At 39.1% G+C, this 22,112-nt stretch overlaps 1 protein-coding gene across 4 annotated transcripts in view; it reads left to right on the top strand.

The window, feature by feature from the left end:
• LOC133594327 (meprin A subunit beta-like) overlaps window positions 1-22,112 on the top strand; it is a 45,670-nt gene that overhangs the window by 13,393 nt on the left and 10,165 nt on the right. For 3 of the 4 annotated variants that reach the window (XM_061947090.2, XM_061947107.1, XM_061947099.2), the window contains exons 5-13: window positions 942-980; window positions 1,066-1,088; window positions 1,175-1,253; window positions 6,907-7,024; window positions 7,522-7,700; window positions 7,794-8,006; window positions 17,413-17,560; window positions 17,640-17,878; window positions 21,273-21,725. In XM_061947090.2, coding sequence (XP_061803074.1) covers window positions 942-980; window positions 1,066-1,088; window positions 1,175-1,253; window positions 6,907-7,024; window positions 7,522-7,700; window positions 7,794-8,006; window positions 17,413-17,560; window positions 17,640-17,878; window positions 21,273-21,725 — 1,491 coding nt within the window. Of the gene's footprint in view, window positions 1-941; window positions 981-1,065; window positions 1,089-1,174; window positions 1,254-6,906; window positions 7,025-7,521; window positions 7,701-7,793; window positions 8,007-17,412; window positions 17,563-17,639; window positions 17,879-21,272; window positions 21,726-22,112 lie in introns of all 4 variants that reach the window. The other variant, XM_061947115.1, reaches the window with a different exon arrangement.

Genomic DNA, 22,112 nt, shown 5'->3' on the forward strand with positions numbered 1-22,112 from the left:
TACAGCTGCATGAACAATATACGACAAATCATCTCAAACCACAACAAAACAATTGCAAATGAGCCGTCGGCCCCCAGACAGAGCGACTCCAAAACCAACAAAGGCTGTAACTGTCGAAAGAAACCTGATTGCCCTCTCAACGGGGGGTGCTTACAAACATCAGTTGTCTACCAATCTAAGGTAATACGCAAGGACATTAACACATCCGACACATATGTAGGATTAACCGAGGGAGAATTCAAAACCAGATGGAACAATCACAAGGCTTCTTTCAGAACCAAAACCTGCGAAATACCACAGAACTCAGCAAACACATTTGGGACCTCAAAGACAATAATGTTGAATATTCAATAACATGGCAAATTCTTGCATCCAGCACACCTTACAATAGTGGTAATAAAAGATGCAACCTATGCTTGAAAGAGAAACTGTTTATTATTTACCGTCCAGACCTGTCATCCCTCAACAAGCGCAGCGAAATTGTAACAGCATGCCGCCATAGACGGAAACACCTCCTAGGTAACACATGAGCCAATCACCACGCCCCTACGCCAGCCTGTACCCACCCACTCTGTGCCCTATACAAACCATGGTATGCGAATGCTCCCATTAAAATCTCCTGATGATTGAGGGTACCCCCCCTCATGAAACAGGCCTGTAGAGATGAAATAGTCTTGTGATTTTTTTTCCCACACATACATATATATATATATATATATATATATATATATATATATATATATATATATATATATATATATATATATATATATATATATATATATACATATATATATATATATATATATATATATATATATATATATATATATATATATATATATATATATATATATATGTATGTGTGTGTGTGTGTGTGTGTGTATTTTACGCGTGATTAAAATGATTTAGTTACACCTCATTTTTGTGTATTTTTGTAGAAATGAGTGAAGACAAAGACATTACTGAAGCAAACAAGGGTACAGTAGATATTTCAACACAATAGTTAGACCCAGAAAGCATTGTGCAGCTGTTACATATGAACAAATTTGCTTTTTTCCCCAGACCTTGTGCATGATGACATAGTGGTGAGTTTCTCATTCACTTATTTTTTTATGATCAAAATGTAAAAAATGTGATCTCAATTGTTGTCTCCTATCAATATTGGCCACAGCAATTCCAAAGGAGTGCTATTAATTCGGAGAGTCGGTTGTGGACATCCCCTGTTCCTTATGTCCTGAATAAAAGCCTTGGTAAATATTGTTTTCCACCTAAACTTACAAAAAGACTTTGCAAACTGTCCTCCAAACAGGAGGAAGTTCTTCCAACAAAAATATGATTAGAATTTTTTAAAGGAAAACTGCCCTTTGTTGGGGCATTTTGCCCATTATCCACATACTCTATATGAGACAACTACACACGTCTTTCTCCCTTCTGTGCATTGCAAATAGTAAAAAAACTGCTAGTAAGAGGTAGCTAACTATACAGGTAATGGAATGAAGCGCTCTAAAAAAAAACACATCCAAATAATTTACATGACCTGCTAGAGATGCGCGGATAGGCAATTATTTCATCCGCAACCGCATCAGAAAGTCGTCAACAATTCGCCATCCACCCGATCTAACATTTAATCAGAACCGCACCCGCCCGCACCCGCCCGTTGTTATATATCTAATATAGACGATGCAAGGCATTAGTGAGGTTATAAAGCTTTTGCCTGTTAAAGAAAGGAGACTGATCCAATGCAGCACAGACATTCGCGTGCCACGCTGTCACGACCCAGACGCACACCAGTGCGCAATCATATGGGAGCCGCGCTGAGCGCACCTCCAAGCGCGTCTCGCTGCCGGCGACGGCCGGGTATGGGCCCGACGCTCCAGCGCCATCCATTTTCAGGGCTAGTTGATTCGGCAGGTGGGTTGTTACACACTCCTTAGCGGGTTCCGACTTCCATGGCCACCGTCCTGCTGTCTATATCAACCAGGGTGAGCCCCACCCCTTTCGTGAGCGCACTGCGCGCGGAGTGACCCCTGTTACGCGCCCCCGGCAACAGGGGTGGCAGGCAGGTAAGCTGCGTGGGCGGAGCGCGCGGAGTGACCCCTGTTACGAGCCCCCGGCCACGGGGGTGGCGGGCAGGTAAGCTGCTTACCTGCTGCGCATGACGCCGGCCGCGGCGAAGGCGGACGAGGCGGGGTGTCGGTGCGGTGGGCGCGGTGGTGACCCTGGACGTGCGTCGGGCCCTTCTCGCGGATCGCCTCAGCTACGGCTCCCGGTGGGGCCCTCTCGGGGGAAGGGGCCTCGGTCCCGGACCCCGGCGAGGCGTCCCTTCTCCGCTCCGTAAAAGTGACCATCTCTTCTTTTTTTTTTCTTCTGTTGTGGCATATGCTGCAGGTGCCTGCTCGTTTTTCGTATGTGGGTAACAACATTTAACTATGTATATATATTTACCAATTGGTTTAACTGCCACCCGCCTGAATCTATTTAAAATCTTTTTATTTTTTATTTCAACCGCCCGACCCGACCCGCGGATAAAATCTAATTTTTTTAAATTTCATCCGCCCGATCCGCGGATAATCCGCGGACTCCGCGGTTGTGCCCGCAAACCGCGCATCTCTATGACCTGCATATTAACCAAGTTACAGCAGCATTTTATCAGAAGAGCTAACACAGAGGAACTACTTTTCTGGCATGCGACCATGCTCACACTGCTCCTCCACTTTAGCTACGTCAGCTTCTTCTTCTCCTGCTGTATTGATTTTGTAAAAGTTAATGATAGGTTATAAATCCTTGCGCTCACTTGTATTATAGCAGATTGTGGCATCAAGTCGAGAAGTTGTTGAATTTTACATTTCCACACGCTATGTAAAAATCCGGACAGACTCAAGCAGTGGATACTTGCTTCAGACGAACGCAACGCAACATAAAACCTGACGACATCGCTAGGAAGACTCAGCAAATCCCGTATTTTCCGGACTATAAGGCGCACTTAAAATCTTTTTTTTCCCTCAAAAATCGACAGTGCGCCTTATAACCCGGTGCGCCTAATGTACGGAATAATTCTGGTTTTGCTTGCCGACCTCGAAGCTATTTTATTTGGTACATGGTGTAATGATCAGTGTGACCAGTAGATGTCAGTCAAACATAAGAGATACATGTAGACTGCAATATGATAGCGGTCACACATAAGAGATACGTGTGGACTGCAATATGTCTCAAGTAAACAACACCAACATTTTATATGTTCCATTGAAAATATAGAACATTACGCTCGGCACTCAAAAATCTATCGAAACATTTTAGTAGGACTTTGGTAAGCTATGAAGCCGCACCGCTTGATGGATTGTACTGTGCTTCAACATCGGAGTATTATTATGGTGTGTGTACAAGGTAAGACATATTATCTGGCGTTTTGTTTCGCAATATTATGCAACATGCTGATCTGTATTTGGGATCTGCATACATCCTGAAAAATAGCACGCGTCCGCCTTTGTAGTGCGTGCCGACATCGACACCGACAAGCTTCTTCTTTTTCTCTATCTTCTTGTTATGTGACATTCATCCTCCGCTGTTGCCATTTCTAATATAAAGTAACGCAAAGTTCTTACTTATATCTGCCAGTAAACTCGCTATGAAAGCGCTAAAACATACCGGTGTAGTGAGTTTACATTATTCACCCAAGGAACTTTAGTTATTAGTCGGACGGTTTTTCACAGGACACATTTCCGGTGTTGTTGTTGTTGTTGTTTCTGGATGAGGAGATGCTGCTCCGTTATTGATTGAAGTAAAGTCTGAATGTCATTAAAACAGTTAGCTCCATCTTTTGACACTTCTTCCACTCCCGTCCTTGCACGCTACACCGCAACAACAAAGATGACGGGGAGAAGACGCTGTCGAAGGTGAGGCACGTAAATAAGAGCGCCCACAAAACGGCGCATCCTGAAGCGACTGTCAGAACGCGGCTTGAAGATGATCTGTAAAACATCATCTATGCAATATTTTGACTAAATAACCACAATTACATGTTATGTAGACCACAAGGAAGTATTTTACATTTAGAAAATAATTATAATAATATGACTCCTTTAATGCGCCCTACAATCTATCATTTTGTTGTGTTTTGGGTTTTTTTTGTTTTGTTTTGGTCGATGTGCTTTATTTTATGTTATTAGGACCCGAGCCGAGGAGCAAGATGATCGCAAGGGCCCCAATACAATTGCTGTTTTTTCTTCTTTACGATCGGAGGCCTTTTTGTATGGCTCGGTTGGTAGAGCAGCCGTGCCAGCAACTTGAGGGTTGCAGGTTCGATCCCCGCTTCCGCCATCCTAGTCACTGCCGTTGTGTCCTTGGGCAAGACACTTTACCCACCTGCTCCCAGTGCCACCCACACTGCTTTAAATGTAACTTAGATATTGGGTTTCACTTTGAGTCACTTGAGAAAAGTGCTATATATTCACTTCACTTCACTTTTAAGGCGGTGAACATGCACAAAAAGTCCCTATATTTTGCAGGCACGCCAGGTATGGCTAAAAAGTTTAGATTTTGGGGAAATTTTGGGTGGTGAGTCAGGGCATCGGGAAGGACCTGACCTCGAGAGTCATGCGTGCCAGCCAAATCCCATGAACCCTGCGGTGCGACGAGATAGGTTTCCTTCCCCTCACCCAGTAAATATTTTAAACTATACTAAATTTGTTACCGCTTGTCCCTCTTGGGGTCGCGGGAGCCTATCCCAGTTGCATTCGGGCGGAAGGCGAGGTACACCCTGGACAAATGGCCACCTCATCGCAGCTTTTAAACTGTAATGAAATATATACATGTATGAAAAGAAATGTCTATATGTATTGTTTTTGATTGGCAAAAAGGGTCATATATTATTTGAGAAGAAGAAAAAGGTTGAATGTTTACGATCCATTTTAGCAACCCGGACAGAGCAATTGAGAGGACACACAAACATGACACAAAACAATCCAAAAGTAGTCAAACAAAAATGAATAATATAAACGACGGTATCAATATTAATAAGAATTCCAACATAGCAGTGATTAGAAATCCCTCATCACAGCCATTTATTAAAAAAATTCAATAAAAACATTTAAAAAATGAACATTAGTGTCACACTGACAACACATTGTGTCCAATTTTTTCCACAAAGATAAAAGAAGTCATATTTTAGGTTAATTTAATAGTTCAAACAAATTTAAATAATGGATCCCATATTCCAATATATGACTCACTATTATCTCAACTAAATTATCTAAACTCAATTGCTCTGTTGATTGCTTTTCTGAATGTTGCTGGGCCGGAAATGGAATTGTATTATTTTGGTATTATTGTGTATTATTTTGTTGGACTGATTAATAAAAAAAATTAAAAATAAATAAATAAAAATTAGCAACCCCAGAGGCTTCCAAGGTACGGGCCATCGCTTGAAGATTTTTAAAGGGGAACATTATCACAATTTCAGAAGGGTTAAAACCATTAAAAATCAGTTCCCGGTGGCTTATTTTGTTTTTCGAAGTTTTTTTCAAAATTTTACCCATCACGCAATATCCCTAAAAAAAGCTTCAAAGTGCCTGATTTTAACCATCGTTATATACACCCGTCCATTTTCCTGTGACGTCACATAGTGATGCCAACTCAAACAAACATGGCGGAAAGAACAGCAAGCTATAGCGACATTAGCTCGGATTCAGACTCGGATTTCAGCGGCTTAAGCGAAATTGAAGAAGAAACTGAAGCCATTGAGCCATATCGGTTTGAACCGTATGCAAGCGAAACCGACGAAAACGACACGACAGCCAGCGACACGGGAGAAAGCGAGGACGAATTCGGCGATCGCCTTCCAACCAACGATTGGTATGTGTTTGTTTTTAAGCGTTGTAATGTTTTTAAGCTAAATTATTGGTAAACACAGTTTATGTATAATAATTTACGTAAAACCGCGAGTAATGAATAAAGTTTTCATCAATTAATATATTCTGTAGACATACCCTCATCCGCTCTCTTTTCCTGAAAGCTGATCTGTCCAGTTTTGGAGTTGATGTCAGCAGGCCAGGGAAGCTAGGGTCGATATTCTTCTCTTGATCATCTTCGGTGGCATAAGGGACGGTGTGAGCCAAGACATCCAGGGGGTTTAGCTCGCTCGTCTGCGGGAACTAACTGCCGCCATTGCTTGCCGTGCTAGCGAGGTCCTTTGTCCCTGAATTGCTCACACACTCCGGCAGATTCAATGGGGGTCTGGCGACATTCTTGCCATCTCTGTCGTAGCATAGCTTTCGTCGGTAAAGTGTGCGGAACAAACGACTGACCATTTTCGTCGGCTTTCCCCACACCCTCGTATTTTGAACAAATTTCGTCCAATTTCTTGCCACTTTGGCATCTTTGGGCCACTGGTGCAACTTGAATCCGTCCCTGTTGGTGTTGTTACACCCTCCGACAACACACCCACGAGGCATGATGTCTCCAAGGTACGGAAAACAGTCGAAAAAACGGAAAATAACAGAGCTGATTTGATTCGGTGTTTGAGAAAATGGCGGATTGCTTCCCAAGAGCGAATAATAGAAAGGCGTTTCATTCGCCAAAATTCACCCATTTAGAGATCGGAAATCGGTAAAAAAAATATATGGTCTTTTTTCTGCAACATCAAGGTATATATTGACGCTTACATAGGTCTGCTGATAATGTTCCCCTTTAAAATTGAATCCACCCTTATTAAAGGAGTTTCACATATATGATCTTTTTATTGTATCTGGTTTATTGATCTATATGAAATGATATTTTTATGCACAGAAAAGGTAAATATGTGTTCTTGTCTCATAAAGATTGTGGATGTTGGGCAACATTCCATAAAAAAGTGCAGTCTTCTTTTTAACAACCAAATTCAATAGTTGACCTTTCTTTCTTTAAAAGACATGAATGCTAAAGGAGTCACCCTTCGAGCTTTTGAACAGTTCAGACTCAAGTCCTGCATTGACTTCAAGCCCAGGAATTCTGAGAAATATTACATTTCTGTCAAGAAACTCAACGGGTAAGTTTTATTTCTTTGTGTTGCTGAACGTTCCCAACAGTTCAAATGCATCCTTTGAAGAAATATGTTAAGCCTCTTTGTTGTCATTTTTCCTGACCTTTTTAAAAAAATAAAATAGTATTAGCAAAAAGATGCGGTTGATAAAGTTAAAGTTAAAGTTAAAGTACCAATGATTGTCACACACACACTAGGTGTGGCGAAATTATTCTCTGCATTTGACCCATCACCCTTGATCACCCCCTGGGAGGTGAGGGGAGCAGTGGGCAGCAGCGGTGGCTGCGCCCGGGAATCATTTTTGGTGATTTAACCCCCAATTCCAACCCTTGATGCTGAGTGCCAAGCAGGGAGGTAATGGGTCCCATTTTTATAGTCTTTGGTATGACTCGGCCGGGGTTTGAACTCACAACCTACCGATCTCAGGACGGACACTCTAACCACTAGGCCACTGAGTAGATCAATTTCAAGCAAATAGTAGAGTAATAAATGTGTCCTTGTAGTTGTTACTCCTATGTGGGGCGGGTTGTGGCCAATGGACAGGACCTCTCTATCGGGAGCAACTGTGATGCACTTTCCACGGTGGAACACGAGTTTCTTCACGCCCTCGGCTTTTACCACGAACAGTCAAGAGAGGACCGAGACGACTACGTGACCATTGCATTTGAAAACATCCAAAATGGTTAGACGTGTGAAGTTTTACCATTGTTTTCAAAATAGATGGTAAACTGTGGTGATAACAACTAACGCTACATAATACATTTATTTAACGCAGGTTTTGAGAGCAATTTCCGAAAAGCCGAGAACAGCATCACCCAGGGAGTGTCCTACGACTACTGGTCAGTGATGCATTATGGGAAGAATGCATTCAGCAATGGAATCGGCTCAACAATCGTGACCATCGACCCCGCGTTCCAGGATGTGATTGGCCAACGACTGGAAATGAGTCACAGGGATGTGCAGGAGCTGAACATGCTCTACAAGTGCAGTAAGTACCTCAAAAGTTGCTTCAAAATGTTGTTTGTTAAACCTGCTAATGTTATAATAGTACAAACCCCGTTTCCATATGAGTTGGGAAATTGTGTTAGATGTAAATATAAATGGAATACAATGATTTGCAAATCATTTTCAAGCCATATTCAATTGAATATGCTACAAAGACAACATATTTGATGTTCAAACTCATAAACTTTTTTTTTTTTTTTGCAAATAGTAATTAACTTAACTAATTTCATGGCTGCAACACGTGCCAAAGTATTTGGGAAAGGGCATGTTCACTACTGTTACATCACCTTTTCTTTTAACAACACTCAGTAAACATTTGGGAACTGAGGAGACACATTTTTGAAGCTTTTCAGGTGGAATTCTTTCCCATTCTTGCTTGATGTACAGCTTAAGTTGTTCAACAGTCCGGGGGTCTCCGTTGTCCTATTTGTCATGTCTGTGTGATCATGTTTTGTTTTAGTCATGTTCGGTTTTGTTTTTGGACTTTTTGTGCACTTTTGTTTGTTTTGTCACCATAGCAACCATTAGTTTTCACCTGTCACGTCACGCACCTGTTTCACGTTTTGAGTCACGCACCTGTTTTCACTAATCATGTCTGTAGTATTTAAGTTCATTGTTTTCAGTTTGTCTTCCTGGCGACATCCGCATTCATACCCCTGACACACTCTCCACACACCCTTATGACCCTTGCTGCGCTTTTTCATGCCGTTTTCTTGTCCAAGTAAGTTTTCTTTATTCATGCCATAGTTTGCAAGTTTTGTTTCATTGTTCATAGTTTCTGCCGTTGTGCAAGTTTTGTGTTTATAGTCAAGTTTTGTACTTCCGCCCTTGTGCGCGCCTTTTGTTTGCTTCTTTTTTTGTAGTTATAGTGTTAAAATAAATCATGTACTCCCCTTCACGCCACATCTGGTCCAAATCTTTTGCACCTCGGGAGAACAAACCACGCCACAGTCTCAGTCATGACAGTATTTTAGACTTCATAATGCGCCACACATTTTCAATGGGAGATAGGTCTGGACTACAGGCAGGCCAGTCTAGTACCCGCACTCTTTTACTATGAAGCCACGTTGATGTAACACGTGGCTTGGCATTGTCTTGCTGAAATAAGCAGGGGCGTCCATGGTAACGTTGCTTGGATGGTAACATATGTTGCTCCAAAACCTGTATGTACCTTTCAGCATTAATGGCGCCTTCACAGATGTGTAAGTTACCCATGTCTTGGGCACTAATACACCCTCATACCATCACAGATGCTGGCTTTTCAACTTTGCGCCTATAACAATCCGAATGGTTCTTTTCCTCTTTGGTCCGGAGGACACCACGTCCACAGTTTCCAAAAACATTTTGAAATGTGGACTCGTCAGACCACAGAACACTTTTCCACTTTGTATCAGTCCATCTTAGATGAGCTCAGGTCCAGCGAAGCCGGCGGCGTTTCTGGGTGTTGTTGATAAACAACATTCCTCAACGTTATCAGTATTTATTGCCACCTTTACCAACTTCTTTGTCACAGGTTGCTGGCATCAAATTCTAAAGTTAATGATTATTTGCAAAAAAAAAAAAGTTTATGAGTTTGAACATCAAATATGTTGTCTTTGTAGCATATTCAATTGAATATGGGTTGAAAATGATATGCAAATCATTGTATTCCGTTTATATTTACATCTAACACAATTTCCCAACTCATATGGAAACGGGGTTTGTAAATTTAGTTGATTAAAACCTCTGACTTGTACTTTTTATATGTACATATTAGGCCTGTCAAAAATCAGAGTTAACTCATGTGATTAATTCAAAAAAGATATTGCATTAATCATGTATAAATGCAGATTAATCACACATTTTATTTTGACCATACGTGGGTTTTTTGAATGGTTACCTGAAAGGTGTCACAAAATGTTTATTTTTTAAAATGGGGATTAGATTGTGCACGACTGAGATAGGTTCCAGCAACCCCAAAAGGGACAAGCGGTAGAAAATGGATGGATGGACGACTGTCTGACCCACACTCCGGGGCAGAGGGTGGCGGTAATGCGCCATTAAGTTGGATGCCAAACGCCGTAAAACACGAAGAAGAAGAAGTAGAAGCGTGTCAGTACCATAGACATCTTATAAGTAGATGCAGCATTGGCTGCTGTGACGTGAGAAATTTGGCCGCCATCTTGAAGTGGGGATGAGGAGCCGGTGAGCAGCCTAAACTGACAGTTGACAGGTAGAAAACAAAGATGCTGGGCTGGTGTTCAGCGTTTTCCTGCTCAAATGAGCGGACTGTTGAAAATAGGAATCGGGAGATTACTTTTCACAAGTAAGATTTAACATTAACAAACTATTGGTTGTGTTTTGTGAAAAGAATATTACCACAGAGTTGAGAAGGAGCAAAGATCTTCAATAGTACTGAAATTGTAGCCGCTAGCAAACAAGAGTATGACCATAATAGAATTGCTTGTCAATGAAATTAATTACATTTAAAAATGTCATACTTGAATAACATAAAGTTGAAATAAATGATTGTGACACCAAAAACAAAATTCACCAGCCGCCACTGATTATGATGCATCCTCATTTTAGGCAAAGTATAAGACAATACTTTCTTAACAGTATAATTGTAAACAGGAATAAGTCCTCAAGTAACAATATTCAAATACTAACATTGTTGGATAAAACTGAATTTGTTTTTATTCTGAATCCAGTGAAACAGATTGGTGGTTTTAACTGATGTAAAGACTTTCAGGTGTTTATATATGTTTATGTTGAAGTATTTGGCAGACGCTTTTATCCAAAGCGACATACATAAAAAATACATATAAAACAATCAGTGTAAACATGATCATTTAAGGGAAGAATGTAATACAAAATAACAATACAAAGTGTCAAGACAGAATAAACTCTCTGCTGCTGCAGCAACAGAGATACAGTCTATAGATATATAGATATCTAATGTATTCATACATTGTTTATGTAGGATATACGCATGTATATATAACCTAATCATGTTGTTTCTTCAACTTAAAAATAGCTGACCGTTCTTTTCCCCCTTTCTCTGGGATTATATTCCCAGTTTTGATCTGGGGCGTCTGGTCACTTATACCATATAAGAATATTCTATTACTGTTAAGCAAACTATGAATAATAAAACACGCCAAAACATGTGTCCTTTATCTTAGCTACACGTATGATAAAAAAAAAACGCGTGAAAATCAGTGGTATTCAGTGAGGGAAGATGAATTAAATGCGCTGACAGTTCATTGCTCCTGCCAAATGAATTGCACTGAGCGGAGCGGATCACCACTCCAAGATGGCGGCCCCGCGTCTCGTCAGCGCCAGTAGGCAGTATTTGATTAACGTGGACCCCAACTTTTAAACAAGTTGAAAAACTTATTCGGGTGTTACCATTTAGTGGTCAATTGTACGGAATATGTACTGTACTGTGCAATCTACTTATAAAAGTTTCAATCAATCAATCAATCAATTGATGCTGTGTCTACTTATAAAGATGTTGATGCGTGTCAGTACCGGAAAACACGATCGGTCCACGCATGCGCGAAGGCTACGTTACTTCCTGGACTTGCAATAGTTTACGAGTTTCTGCTACGTCATGTTCTGTGATTTTTAAATGTTTTATGTTTTTTCTTTTTATGAAAACAATAGCTTACCTAGTAGTAAAAGGGAACAAGACTATAATCATGAACAAATGGTAGATTAAAAAAAAAAAGGGGACATTTTCAATCACTTGTATTTGTCTGTCATTGCAATAAATGACGCACGGGGGCGACATTGACTGCCATCGCGTACTTTTTTTTTAATGTTGATTTTTTTTTAAACAACGCACTTACTCTAACCTACATCTATATCTGTAACTAGACTTTTAAATGAGCAATATTGTGAATTGATGTATATAATGTGAATAATGTAGTAACAAAAAAGAAGATGGATTTATTTGCCATCGTTCAGGTTTCTGTTTTGATTGATTGAATCTTTTATTAGTAGATTGCACAGTACAGTACATATTCCGTACAATTGACCACTAAATGGTAACACCCGAATACGTTTTTCAACTTGTTTAAGTCGGGGTCCACTTAAATCAATTCGTGGTATGGTTTCGAAATTAATACAGTATTCTTAACGTTTGTTTTATTTTCCCTTTTTGTAAAGATGACAAAAGGGAAAACCATAGTAACTGGCATGACGTCACGATCATACTTTTTTTTTATTGTATAAACATTTATTTATAAACTGCAACATTTGTAAACAATCGAAAAACAATAATAATAAAACTAAGTACAAAAACAGTACAAAAATAGTCAGCGCCAGGTGGTTGTAAACTCAATAAAGTAACTAAAATAGAATGCCATGTATATATATATATATATATAAACAAAATGCAAAGCCATAGGCTCACACAAGTTCAGTAAATAATTTAAATTTAGAACACAGCTTTTCACAGCTTTTTGGTTTTCACAGCTTTTTGGTTCGTCACGATCATACCTTTTTTTTTTAATTATTTTATGAACCTTTATTTATACATTGCAATATTTACAAACAGTTGAGAAATAATAATCAAAATTATATATATATATATATATATATATATAAAACAAAGTCAAAGGCTCACACAATTTCAGTAAATAATTTAAGGTCACGATCATACCTTTTTTTTTTAAACCTTTATTTATAAATTTCAACATTTACAAACAGTTGAGAAATAATAATCAAAGTAAGTACAAAAACAGTACAAAACAGCGCCAGGGGGTTGTAAATTCAAAGTAACTAAAATAGAATGCAATATATTATATACATATATACATATATATATATATATATATATATATATATATATATATATATATATATATATATATATATATATATATATATATATATATATATATATATTTTCACAGCTTTTTGGTTGTTATAGAGGAGAGAGTATTTTAATGTAGAGTTCTAAATATTTTTTAAAGACACAATAAACAGGTCGGGTATTGAGAAACTTACATTTATGAATATAAAACTTAGCCAATAGTATAATGAGGTTGCACAGGTAAAATTCATTTTCACATTTCTTTTGGTCACGATCATCCATCCATCCATTTTCATACCTGCCGTAAATCAATTTGAAGAAATGACGTAGTCTTCGCGCATGCGTGGACCGGTCGAGTAGTGACCGCGTATTTGTTAGTCTGTGATTAAGACGTGGAGCGATTGAAAACACAACTTTGGATACAACTTGTTGGTATTGCAGCGACAAACGTTTTTACTATCGGCGCACATCACCTTTAAAATACCACTTGAAAGCAAAAATACGCCGACGGTCTTAATTGTCAATCCTCTTGGAGACTTTTTTTTGTAAACATCTACTAGCGACAAATGTAATGACGTGTTTGTGTCTTGGAGACCAGCAGTGACGAAGTTGTCCATCTCTAAAATGTTTGGTATCCTCCTGCCGCGGGAGCGCGCTGCGCGACACCGGTCAGCTCCGTTGGCGCCAATCGTTACTTGCTAGCATGAATGCTAGTTCCATCCACAACGAGCAAAGGAGAAGGCGACCTTTGACAACTACAGCAAGGGTGAACCAACTGTACGACACAAACAAGAGCATAAACTTGCAAATACAGACTACATTTGAATGGCTTACGCTCCCTGGAGAACGTTGTTAGTAATCACAACCAGCTGGGGTGGCCACACCATTCAGTATTGTCATCTGAAAAAGGTAAACTTGTTCGTTTCAACAACTGTTTAAACCAGGGGATGTCAAACATGCGGCCCGCGAGATGACTTTTTGCCAAGTGTAAAATTGTGCTGCATTTTGAAATGAAAGAAACTGCTGTTCTGAATGTGTCCACTGGATGTCGCAATAGCAATTCTGTTAGGCAAGCAAATATAGCAGGGTGAGCAAGCATACTCTGCAAAAAGTGAAATCTAAGTAAGATTAAATATCTCAAATAAGGGTGATATTTGCTTATTTTCTGTCTGATAAGATCATTCTTCTCACTAAGCAGATTTTATGTTAGTGTTTTACTTGTTTTGAATGTTTTGGTCAATCAATCAATCAATGGTCCTAAATGATCTCAGTAAGATATTACAGCTTGTTGCTGAGATTTTTTGACCTATATTGAGTAAAACATGCTTGAAACTAGACTACCGTATTTCCTTGAATTTCCGCCGGGTATATAGTATGTGCCTGCCTAGAATTACCGCCGGGTCAAACTCGTTTCGCAAAATAATTAGCGCATACTTAGCATTACCGCCGGGTTAGAATTACCGCAGAGTCAAACTCGTTTCGCAAAATATTATTTTTATTAGCGCATGTCTAGAATTTCCGCCGGGTCAAACTCGTTTTGCAAAATAATTAGCATTTGCCTTGAATTTCCGCCGGGTCAAACTCGTCACGTCACGAGTGACATTTCACCTGTCATCATTTTCAAAATGGAGGAGGTTGATTTCAGTCATTTAAAATCACATAAAGGGAAGAAGATAAAGAGCTATTCAGTAGGATTTAAGGTCCAAGCTATTGAATATGCTAAAAAGAACAGTAAGCAGCTATGTTTTATTAATATACCGTAGCTGCGTGTGTCAAATATAAGTCATTAAATGACTCCCGCCTCCTGGTGGTAGAGGGCGCTAGTGATCCTTCTTGTGACTACTCGGCTGCAGAAGAAGTGACAACAAGCAGCAACAGTGAGCAGCGATCGTTTATTTTTTCCTCCCGCTTGCACCTTTAACATGGAGGATTACATATCTAAAATAAAACAGTTTTCTAAACTGGACTTTCAATGGAAGCAGGAGGTAATAATTAAAGGAAGATCTCCATCGAGAAACTGAAGAAAGATAAGGAAGTCTTCTATAAACAAGTTATCGATGCTTTTGTTCAGAAGGAGCTGCGCATGGACTTCATTTATAAGTAAAAGTAAGACCATAATAATAAAAAAAATTTTTTATTAAATGTGCTTTTCATGATGGTATCCTTACAGCACACTCAAATTTATAAGCGCAGGCTTAAATTTACCGCATGCCTTTGGTAAGCGCCGGAGTGAGAAGAGGTTTTAAATTAATTACCGCCCCGGCGCTAATTCACGGAAATACAGTATCAAGTGTTGCAAAGCTGTGTCATCAACACTCACAAGTAAGGATGTCCGATAATGGCTTTTTTGCCGATATTCCGATATTGTCCAACTCTTAATTACCGATACCGATATATACAGTCGTGGAATTAACACATTATTATGACTAATTTGGACAACCAGGTATGGTGAAGATAAGGTCATTTAAAAAAAAATAATAATAAGATAAATAAATTAAAAACATTTTCTTGAATAAAAAAGAAAGTAAAACAATATAAAAACAGTTACATAGAAACTAGTAATTAATGAAAATGAGTAAAAAACGATACTGATTAATAAAAAAAAAACGATACCGGTAATTTCCGATATTACATTTTAAAGCATTTATCGACCGATAATATCAGACATCTGTACTCACAAGTATAAAACTGCTTTTTCAAAGTAATAATTTCTTATTTCAAGCATGAAATAAAAAATCATGACTTTGACACAATTGTGTCTCATAATTAAAACAGATGACAGCCAAATGGACTTTGCTGTTTTATTTTCAATGAAACAATAGAAAAGATGTACTCTTATAGTAGTACAGTTGGCACAGTACAGTAAACTGACAGTTAATATTTAAACATTTGACATTTCAAACAATTTTGAACAGAAATAGTTCATGCACATTCAGATAAATTCCTCAAAATTACAATAAAAAAAAATTGGCCGGGCTGTAAATATATATATATATATATATATATATATATATATATATATATATATATATATATTCCTTGCGCACTAATTGACTGAAAGAGCACTCACTTGGCGCGATGATGTCATGTTATCGATGGGAAAATGCCTTTTTAGTAGACCCTGAGAGTAACAAGCGGTTGCCTTGTTGCCTTTCCATTAAGAACAATAAACTCGTTTTTAGTATAAGTTTGCTGGTTTCAAGAAATGTAATGCCGAGCGCATATCATTATGTCAAGATAATGGCACTAGCATTTACTTCATTTAAGAATATTTTTCAACATATTGAGCAAAAAGGTCTCTTTTTTTTTTTTTCTATTGAGAAAAGTGCACTTGTTATTAGTGAGAATATACTTATTTTAAGGTATTTTGGGTTTATTGAGGTTAGCTAATTTTACTTGTTTTGCAAAGTCTTGACAAGCCACATTTTCTTGTTCTATTGGCAGATAATTTTGCTTAGTTCAAGTAAAATACCCATCATTTTTTGTATTTGTTTCCCTTGTTTTTTAACACTGACTTTTTGCAGTGTACCAAGCAAGAGGTACACGGTAAAGTGGGGCTTCAAAACAAACAGGAGTAAAATAAACACTTAAAATGCTGCACATTGATATAGTTCTGTGAAAATTATTGTCTTCTCTGCAAATTTAAAGGAAGTGAACAGTGGAAATGACAAATGAGGTAGTTAAAACATGGAAGCATTTTTATTTATGCTTTATTTATTTTTTAGTTCAATCCTAGACAGGCTGTGACTTAAAGTTTTTTCTTTAAATTTTTCCTTCAGAATTTAACTAACTTAGAAGTATTTTGTCAAGAGGATTATTGGCTTGTGCTATTTTGGGCCGAAGTAAAACAAAGAAAACAATTTGAACTTGTCCTAGTTGTATTTTTAAGTTATCACATCATGATTATACTCGCCCGGCCCACATGGGAATGGATTTTCCTCCACGTGGCCCCTGAGCTAAAATGAATTTGACACCCCCTGGTTTATATATATATATATATATATATATATATATATATATATATATATATATATATACACACACACACAGTGTATGTCTGTAGATAATTTAAAGATGTCGGACATTTTATGAAAAATGTCTTGTCCAGGGTGTACCCCGCCTACAGCCTGAATGCAGCTGAGATAGGCTCCAGCACCCCCCGCGACAAGCGGCAGAAAATGGATGGATGGATCTTCTAAATGAAAAAGTCTAAAGCTATAGCTAGCAAAGGGCACAGTATCTTTCCTCTGATAACGTCACATACGTGTTGTCAATTTTTGCTAAGTAGACTTCATAGGCTACAATCATTTAATTGAAGCACAAGCAAAATGCATATGCTGTGTATCTTGAAAACATTTACAAAGAGCAGGTTTGAGCAAACTAAAGTCCATGTTTGGGATTTCTACTCTTAGTTCCAACTGATGTGATATGCCCAGCCCGTTTGTCAAATTTCAAAAGCCAATGTAGCCTCTGAGCCAAAAAGTTTGATATAGAGTCGAAAAATGCCAAATGCTTTCAAATGAACACACACCTGATGTATTGCTCAAAAACCTGATCACCTTATCTCTTTGTGCACTGACCTCCACAGACTCCAGCATTTCATTCATGATGTACTGCGGTTTTGTTGGTGGCGCCATATGCCAGATGACAAAGTGCTCGCAAAGTGGGCTCAAAGGCTGGCAAATGGTGTCGCAGGTGGCAGGTGGTCCCAGCTCTGACCACACCGGTCTGCCCAGTGGTGAGTCACACTGTAAGATAACAAGCTTAACAACAGTGAAATAGACTCACCTGTGCTACTCTCTCTTTAAAAAACAATGTTATAGGTAGTGGGCCAGGTTACTTCATGCATGCCAGCACGGCGTCAGGCCAGGAAGGGGACTCGGCCTGGCTGGAGACCCACAGGATGAGCCCCAGCAGAGAGTGTAACGTCCAGTGCCTTCAGTTCTACTACTACCACACTGGGAGTCCGTCAGACCAGCTGAACATCTGGATGAGGGAATTTGATGATGAGAAGGACTTGACGGGACATCGCAGCCTGGTGGGACAGATCACTGGTAATACACGCTGAAGAAAAAGAAACATGATATATTTACATCTAGTCTAGTCTCAGACCAGATCTGACCAATCTAAGTCTATGAGCATGAACTGAAGAGGCTTAGTCGGATGAGAAACAAAACGTCTTCTAAGACAAACCAAACAGTCCAGTTGCGATCGATTGAATGGCCTGGATGAATATGACTATGAATATTCATAGACAAACAACAAAAAGTCCAACAAAAAGAATGTACAGGGGAAATCCTCAACCTACGTGCTCAATTAGTTCTGACCAAGCTCATTACTGAAATCGATGTCGCCCATTGAAATCAATTTCAAACACCACAATTTTAGCATGTACCATACCTTTTAAGAGGAAAAACAAACTTTTAGATAATCAATATTGTTTGTAAAGCAATATAATAGAATGTACTACAAACAACTGCAGTAGTTGTATTAAAACCTCAAAAGGCTTAGTGGCCACATACGTGGACAGCACCTTTTTAGCTCTTATTTCCAAAATTGTGTACACTACCGAATCGGGGTCTTATGGCTGCTTATGTGGACACTTATACTGCCATCTGGTGGTGTCAGAAGAGTATAACATACAATGGAATTTGGGGAAAAAAAGTGTAAAAATAAAAATTAGCATGTCACTACACATGAAGTACACGTTTGTGTACTTATGGCCTAAGTACATCATATAAAAAGATGATTCTTAGTTTTTATTCTAATTAGGGTCCAATAAGCCCAAACAGCAAAGATAAATAAAAAAAAGCATGTAAACAAACAGCTTGGGCCTTAAGAGGTTAAGTAATGTTGTAATAATGTACAGTATTTACATTGTGTAGCGGACTAATGCTTTGTGCTGCTTCAATGGTAGGTCTTTATTGTCATTGCACAAGTACAACGAAACAATGTTGTGTGACAATAGGAATTGTTGTTGTTTATGATGGACTGGAGGTCAGAGTTGACAGCAAGGAATGTGTATGTCTTGTCTACTTTGATTAACAAAAATACCGTGAGCAAGGGTAATGCTCGTTCGTCCAGGAGACAGAACAAACTGAAACATGCCAAAAACAGCAATTGCAGCTTCTCCATATTTTCATGGATAAACGTCCTCTAGCTGGCTCCTGCTTTGGAGTGGTCCAGACTGATGGTGGTGCTTTCGGGTTGCATTGCTAGGACGGTCATGTTTTTTGATGGATTGTTTCTTTGATTCGGTGAGTGTCGTCTGCTTCTTCTTTACGGCCCTATCATTCGCACTCATTTTCTTCCATCCGGGGTTTGTCGATTTCTGGCAGTGGGCTTTGCTGGCAAGTTTAGGGGTTCATCCGGACAGTCGCTACAGGCTGGTCATGTATGCCTGCAATTTAAAGCATAACAAAAAGTCGGGAAATAGTGTTTTGAAATGTTTCCTATTCAATATGTCCAAAGAAAAACTAATATCTTTAAGAATTTATTTAAGTACTTAAATAACATCAGATTACAAAGAAAAAAGATTGTTGCTGCTACAGAAAGAATGCATATTTTGCCTATTGTTTGCAATTCTTATGTAAGACAAGCACACCAGGGTTTCCCCTTAATGTAACTAAATGTGGCACACGGCCCCGAATCATAGCCACCACATCTTGAAAATAAGGGTTTTTTACGTGTAAACATTGAAGTAATATAATGTAGTCTCCAGAAGAAGTCACTATTTTTAACTTTTATTGCCAATCTTATTATTGCCAATAAGAGAGAAATAACCTCTAAATTGTATATGTTTTTATGAATAAAAGAGGGAAGGGAGACAGGAAGGGTTTGGGTGAAGTGTCTCACCCTGGGAGGGGGGAAAGATGAGCAAAACACACTATCTGTTTGTGATATTAGGCAAAACCAGCAATGTTTTGATTAAACATTGGACAGGCGGTCAAAATCACAAAAGGATGGATGGACAATTATTCACTTTTTTCAATCTTAAACACCACAACAATGAATGAATAAATACATGAAAGGTAGTTACTTTACTGAATGGTTTGCATAATTTACTGGTTACTGAATATGTGATTGTGTCATTCATCAATCAGGTTCAAGATTTTTATCAGTATCCTTCTTCCTTTGTAAACACTTTGAGTTGGAACAATTTCCCAAACTGGATCACAACAGTGCATTGTTTTGACTTAAATAAACATTTACGATGACCAACTCTTATTTTTTTTTTGTGATAGAGTGATTGGAGCACATACTTGTTGGTCACAAAAAACATTCATGAAGTTTGGTTCTTTTATGAATTTATTATGAGTCTACTGAAAATGTGAGGGTCAAAAGTATACATACAGCAATGTTAATATTTGCTTACATGTCCCTTGGCAAGTTTCACCTGCAATAAGGCGCTTTTGGTAGCCATCCACAAGCTTCTGCTTGAATTTTTGACCACTCCTCTTGACAAAATTGGTGCAGTTCAGCTAAATTTCTTGGTTTGCTGACATGGACTTGTTTCTTCAGCATTGAGTCAGGACATTGGGAAGGCCATTCTAAAATGTTTATTCTAGCCTGCTTTAGCCATTCCTTTACCACTTTTGATGTGTGTTTGGGGTCACTGTCCTGTTGGAACACCCAACTGCGCCCAAGACCCAACCTCCGGGCTGATGATTTTAGGTTGTCCTGAAGAATTTGGAGGTAATCCTCCTTTTTCATTGTCCCATTTACACTCTGTAAAGCACCAGTTCCATTGGCAGCAAAACAGGCCCAGAGCATAATACTACCACCACCATGCTTGACGGTAGGTGAGGTGTTCCTGGGATTAAAGGCCTCACCTTTTCTCCTCTAAACATATTGCTGAGTATTGTGGTCAAACAGCTACATTTTTGTTTCATCTGACATCACATGGACAAAGATAAGACCTTCTGGAGGAAAGTGCTGTGGTCAGATATCAGAAAACCAACAAATTTAGCTGAACTGCACCAATTTTGTCAAGAGGAGTGGTCAAAAATTCAACCAGAAGCTTGTGGATGGCTACCAAAGGTGAAACTTGCCAAGGGAGATGTAAGCAAATGTTAACATTGCTGTATGTATACTTTTGACCCAGCACATTTACTCACATTTTCAGTAGACCCATAATAAATTCATAAAAGAACCACATTTCATGAATGTTTTCTGTGCTCCAATCACTCTGTCACAAAAAAATAAGAGCTATAGAAATGATTGGAAACTCAAGACAGCCATGACATTATGTAAACTTTTGACCACGACTGTCCGGTGCGGCTAATATGAAAACAACTTTATTTATTTAGTGGGTGCAGTTTATATACAGGTCTGGTTTATAGTGCATAAAATACAGTACACTACATCCTCGTGATTAAAATTCTTAGCAGAACTGAATTGGTACGCTGTGTTATATGTAAAACATTCATATAAAAATCCTGCTTCCAGGTTCTCCAACATCTCATTGGCAGATCCAACATGTCTCCCTGAACGCCAACACACATTTCCAGGTGGAGTTTCAAGTACGAAAAGGCGCAGGGAAATCTGCAGGCGGCTTCTCCGTCGATGACATCAACCTGTCAGAGATGGAGTGCCCTCACGTGACGCTGCAGATCAACAACCTGGAGAAGCTTTTGAACAGCAGCTCGTTCGGTACGGCCATATACAGCCCCAGGCAACACACCAGGGGGGGCTACTCGTACCGCGTGGGAACCATGCTCTACAAGACGTACATCGGGGCGTTTGTGCAGCTCTTGAACGGAACTCGTGACGATGACCTGGTGTGGCCTTGCCCTCATCGACAGATGACCGCACAAATGATCGATCAGAACCCCGAAGTCCAACTGCAGATGTCAAAGATGAGAAGCCTGACCTCTGACCCAAACGAGACTTTTTCAGATGGTAAGCTCCAGATGAATAACACTTGAATCATGAATGGTAAAAAAATAGGAAAAAAGGGACTGTCAGGTTCAAACACCGATGACATCTATTAAACAGACAAGAAGCAAGGAATCATGCAGAGACAGAGTTAAATTTTGCTCAATGAGGAGAGACGTTATTGGGCTGTACTCTAGTTACAGATCCAAACTACGCTCTAAAATCCTGCCCACGTGCTTCCTCTATTTATATATAGGGACGGCGTGGCGCAGTGGTAGAGTGGCCGTGCACAACCCGAGGGTCCCTGGTTCAATCCCCACCTAGTACCAACCTCGTCATGTCCGTTGTGTCCTGAGCAAGACACTTCACCCTTGCTCCTGATGGGTGCTGGTTAGCGCCTTGCATGGCAGC

This window comes from Nerophis lumbriciformis, linkage group LG04, assembly GCF_033978685.3.
Source record: "Nerophis lumbriciformis linkage group LG04, RoL_Nlum_v2.1, whole genome shotgun sequence".
In the NCBI taxonomy this organism is placed as follows: Eukaryota; Metazoa; Chordata; class Actinopteri; order Syngnathiformes; family Syngnathidae; genus Nerophis; species Nerophis lumbriciformis.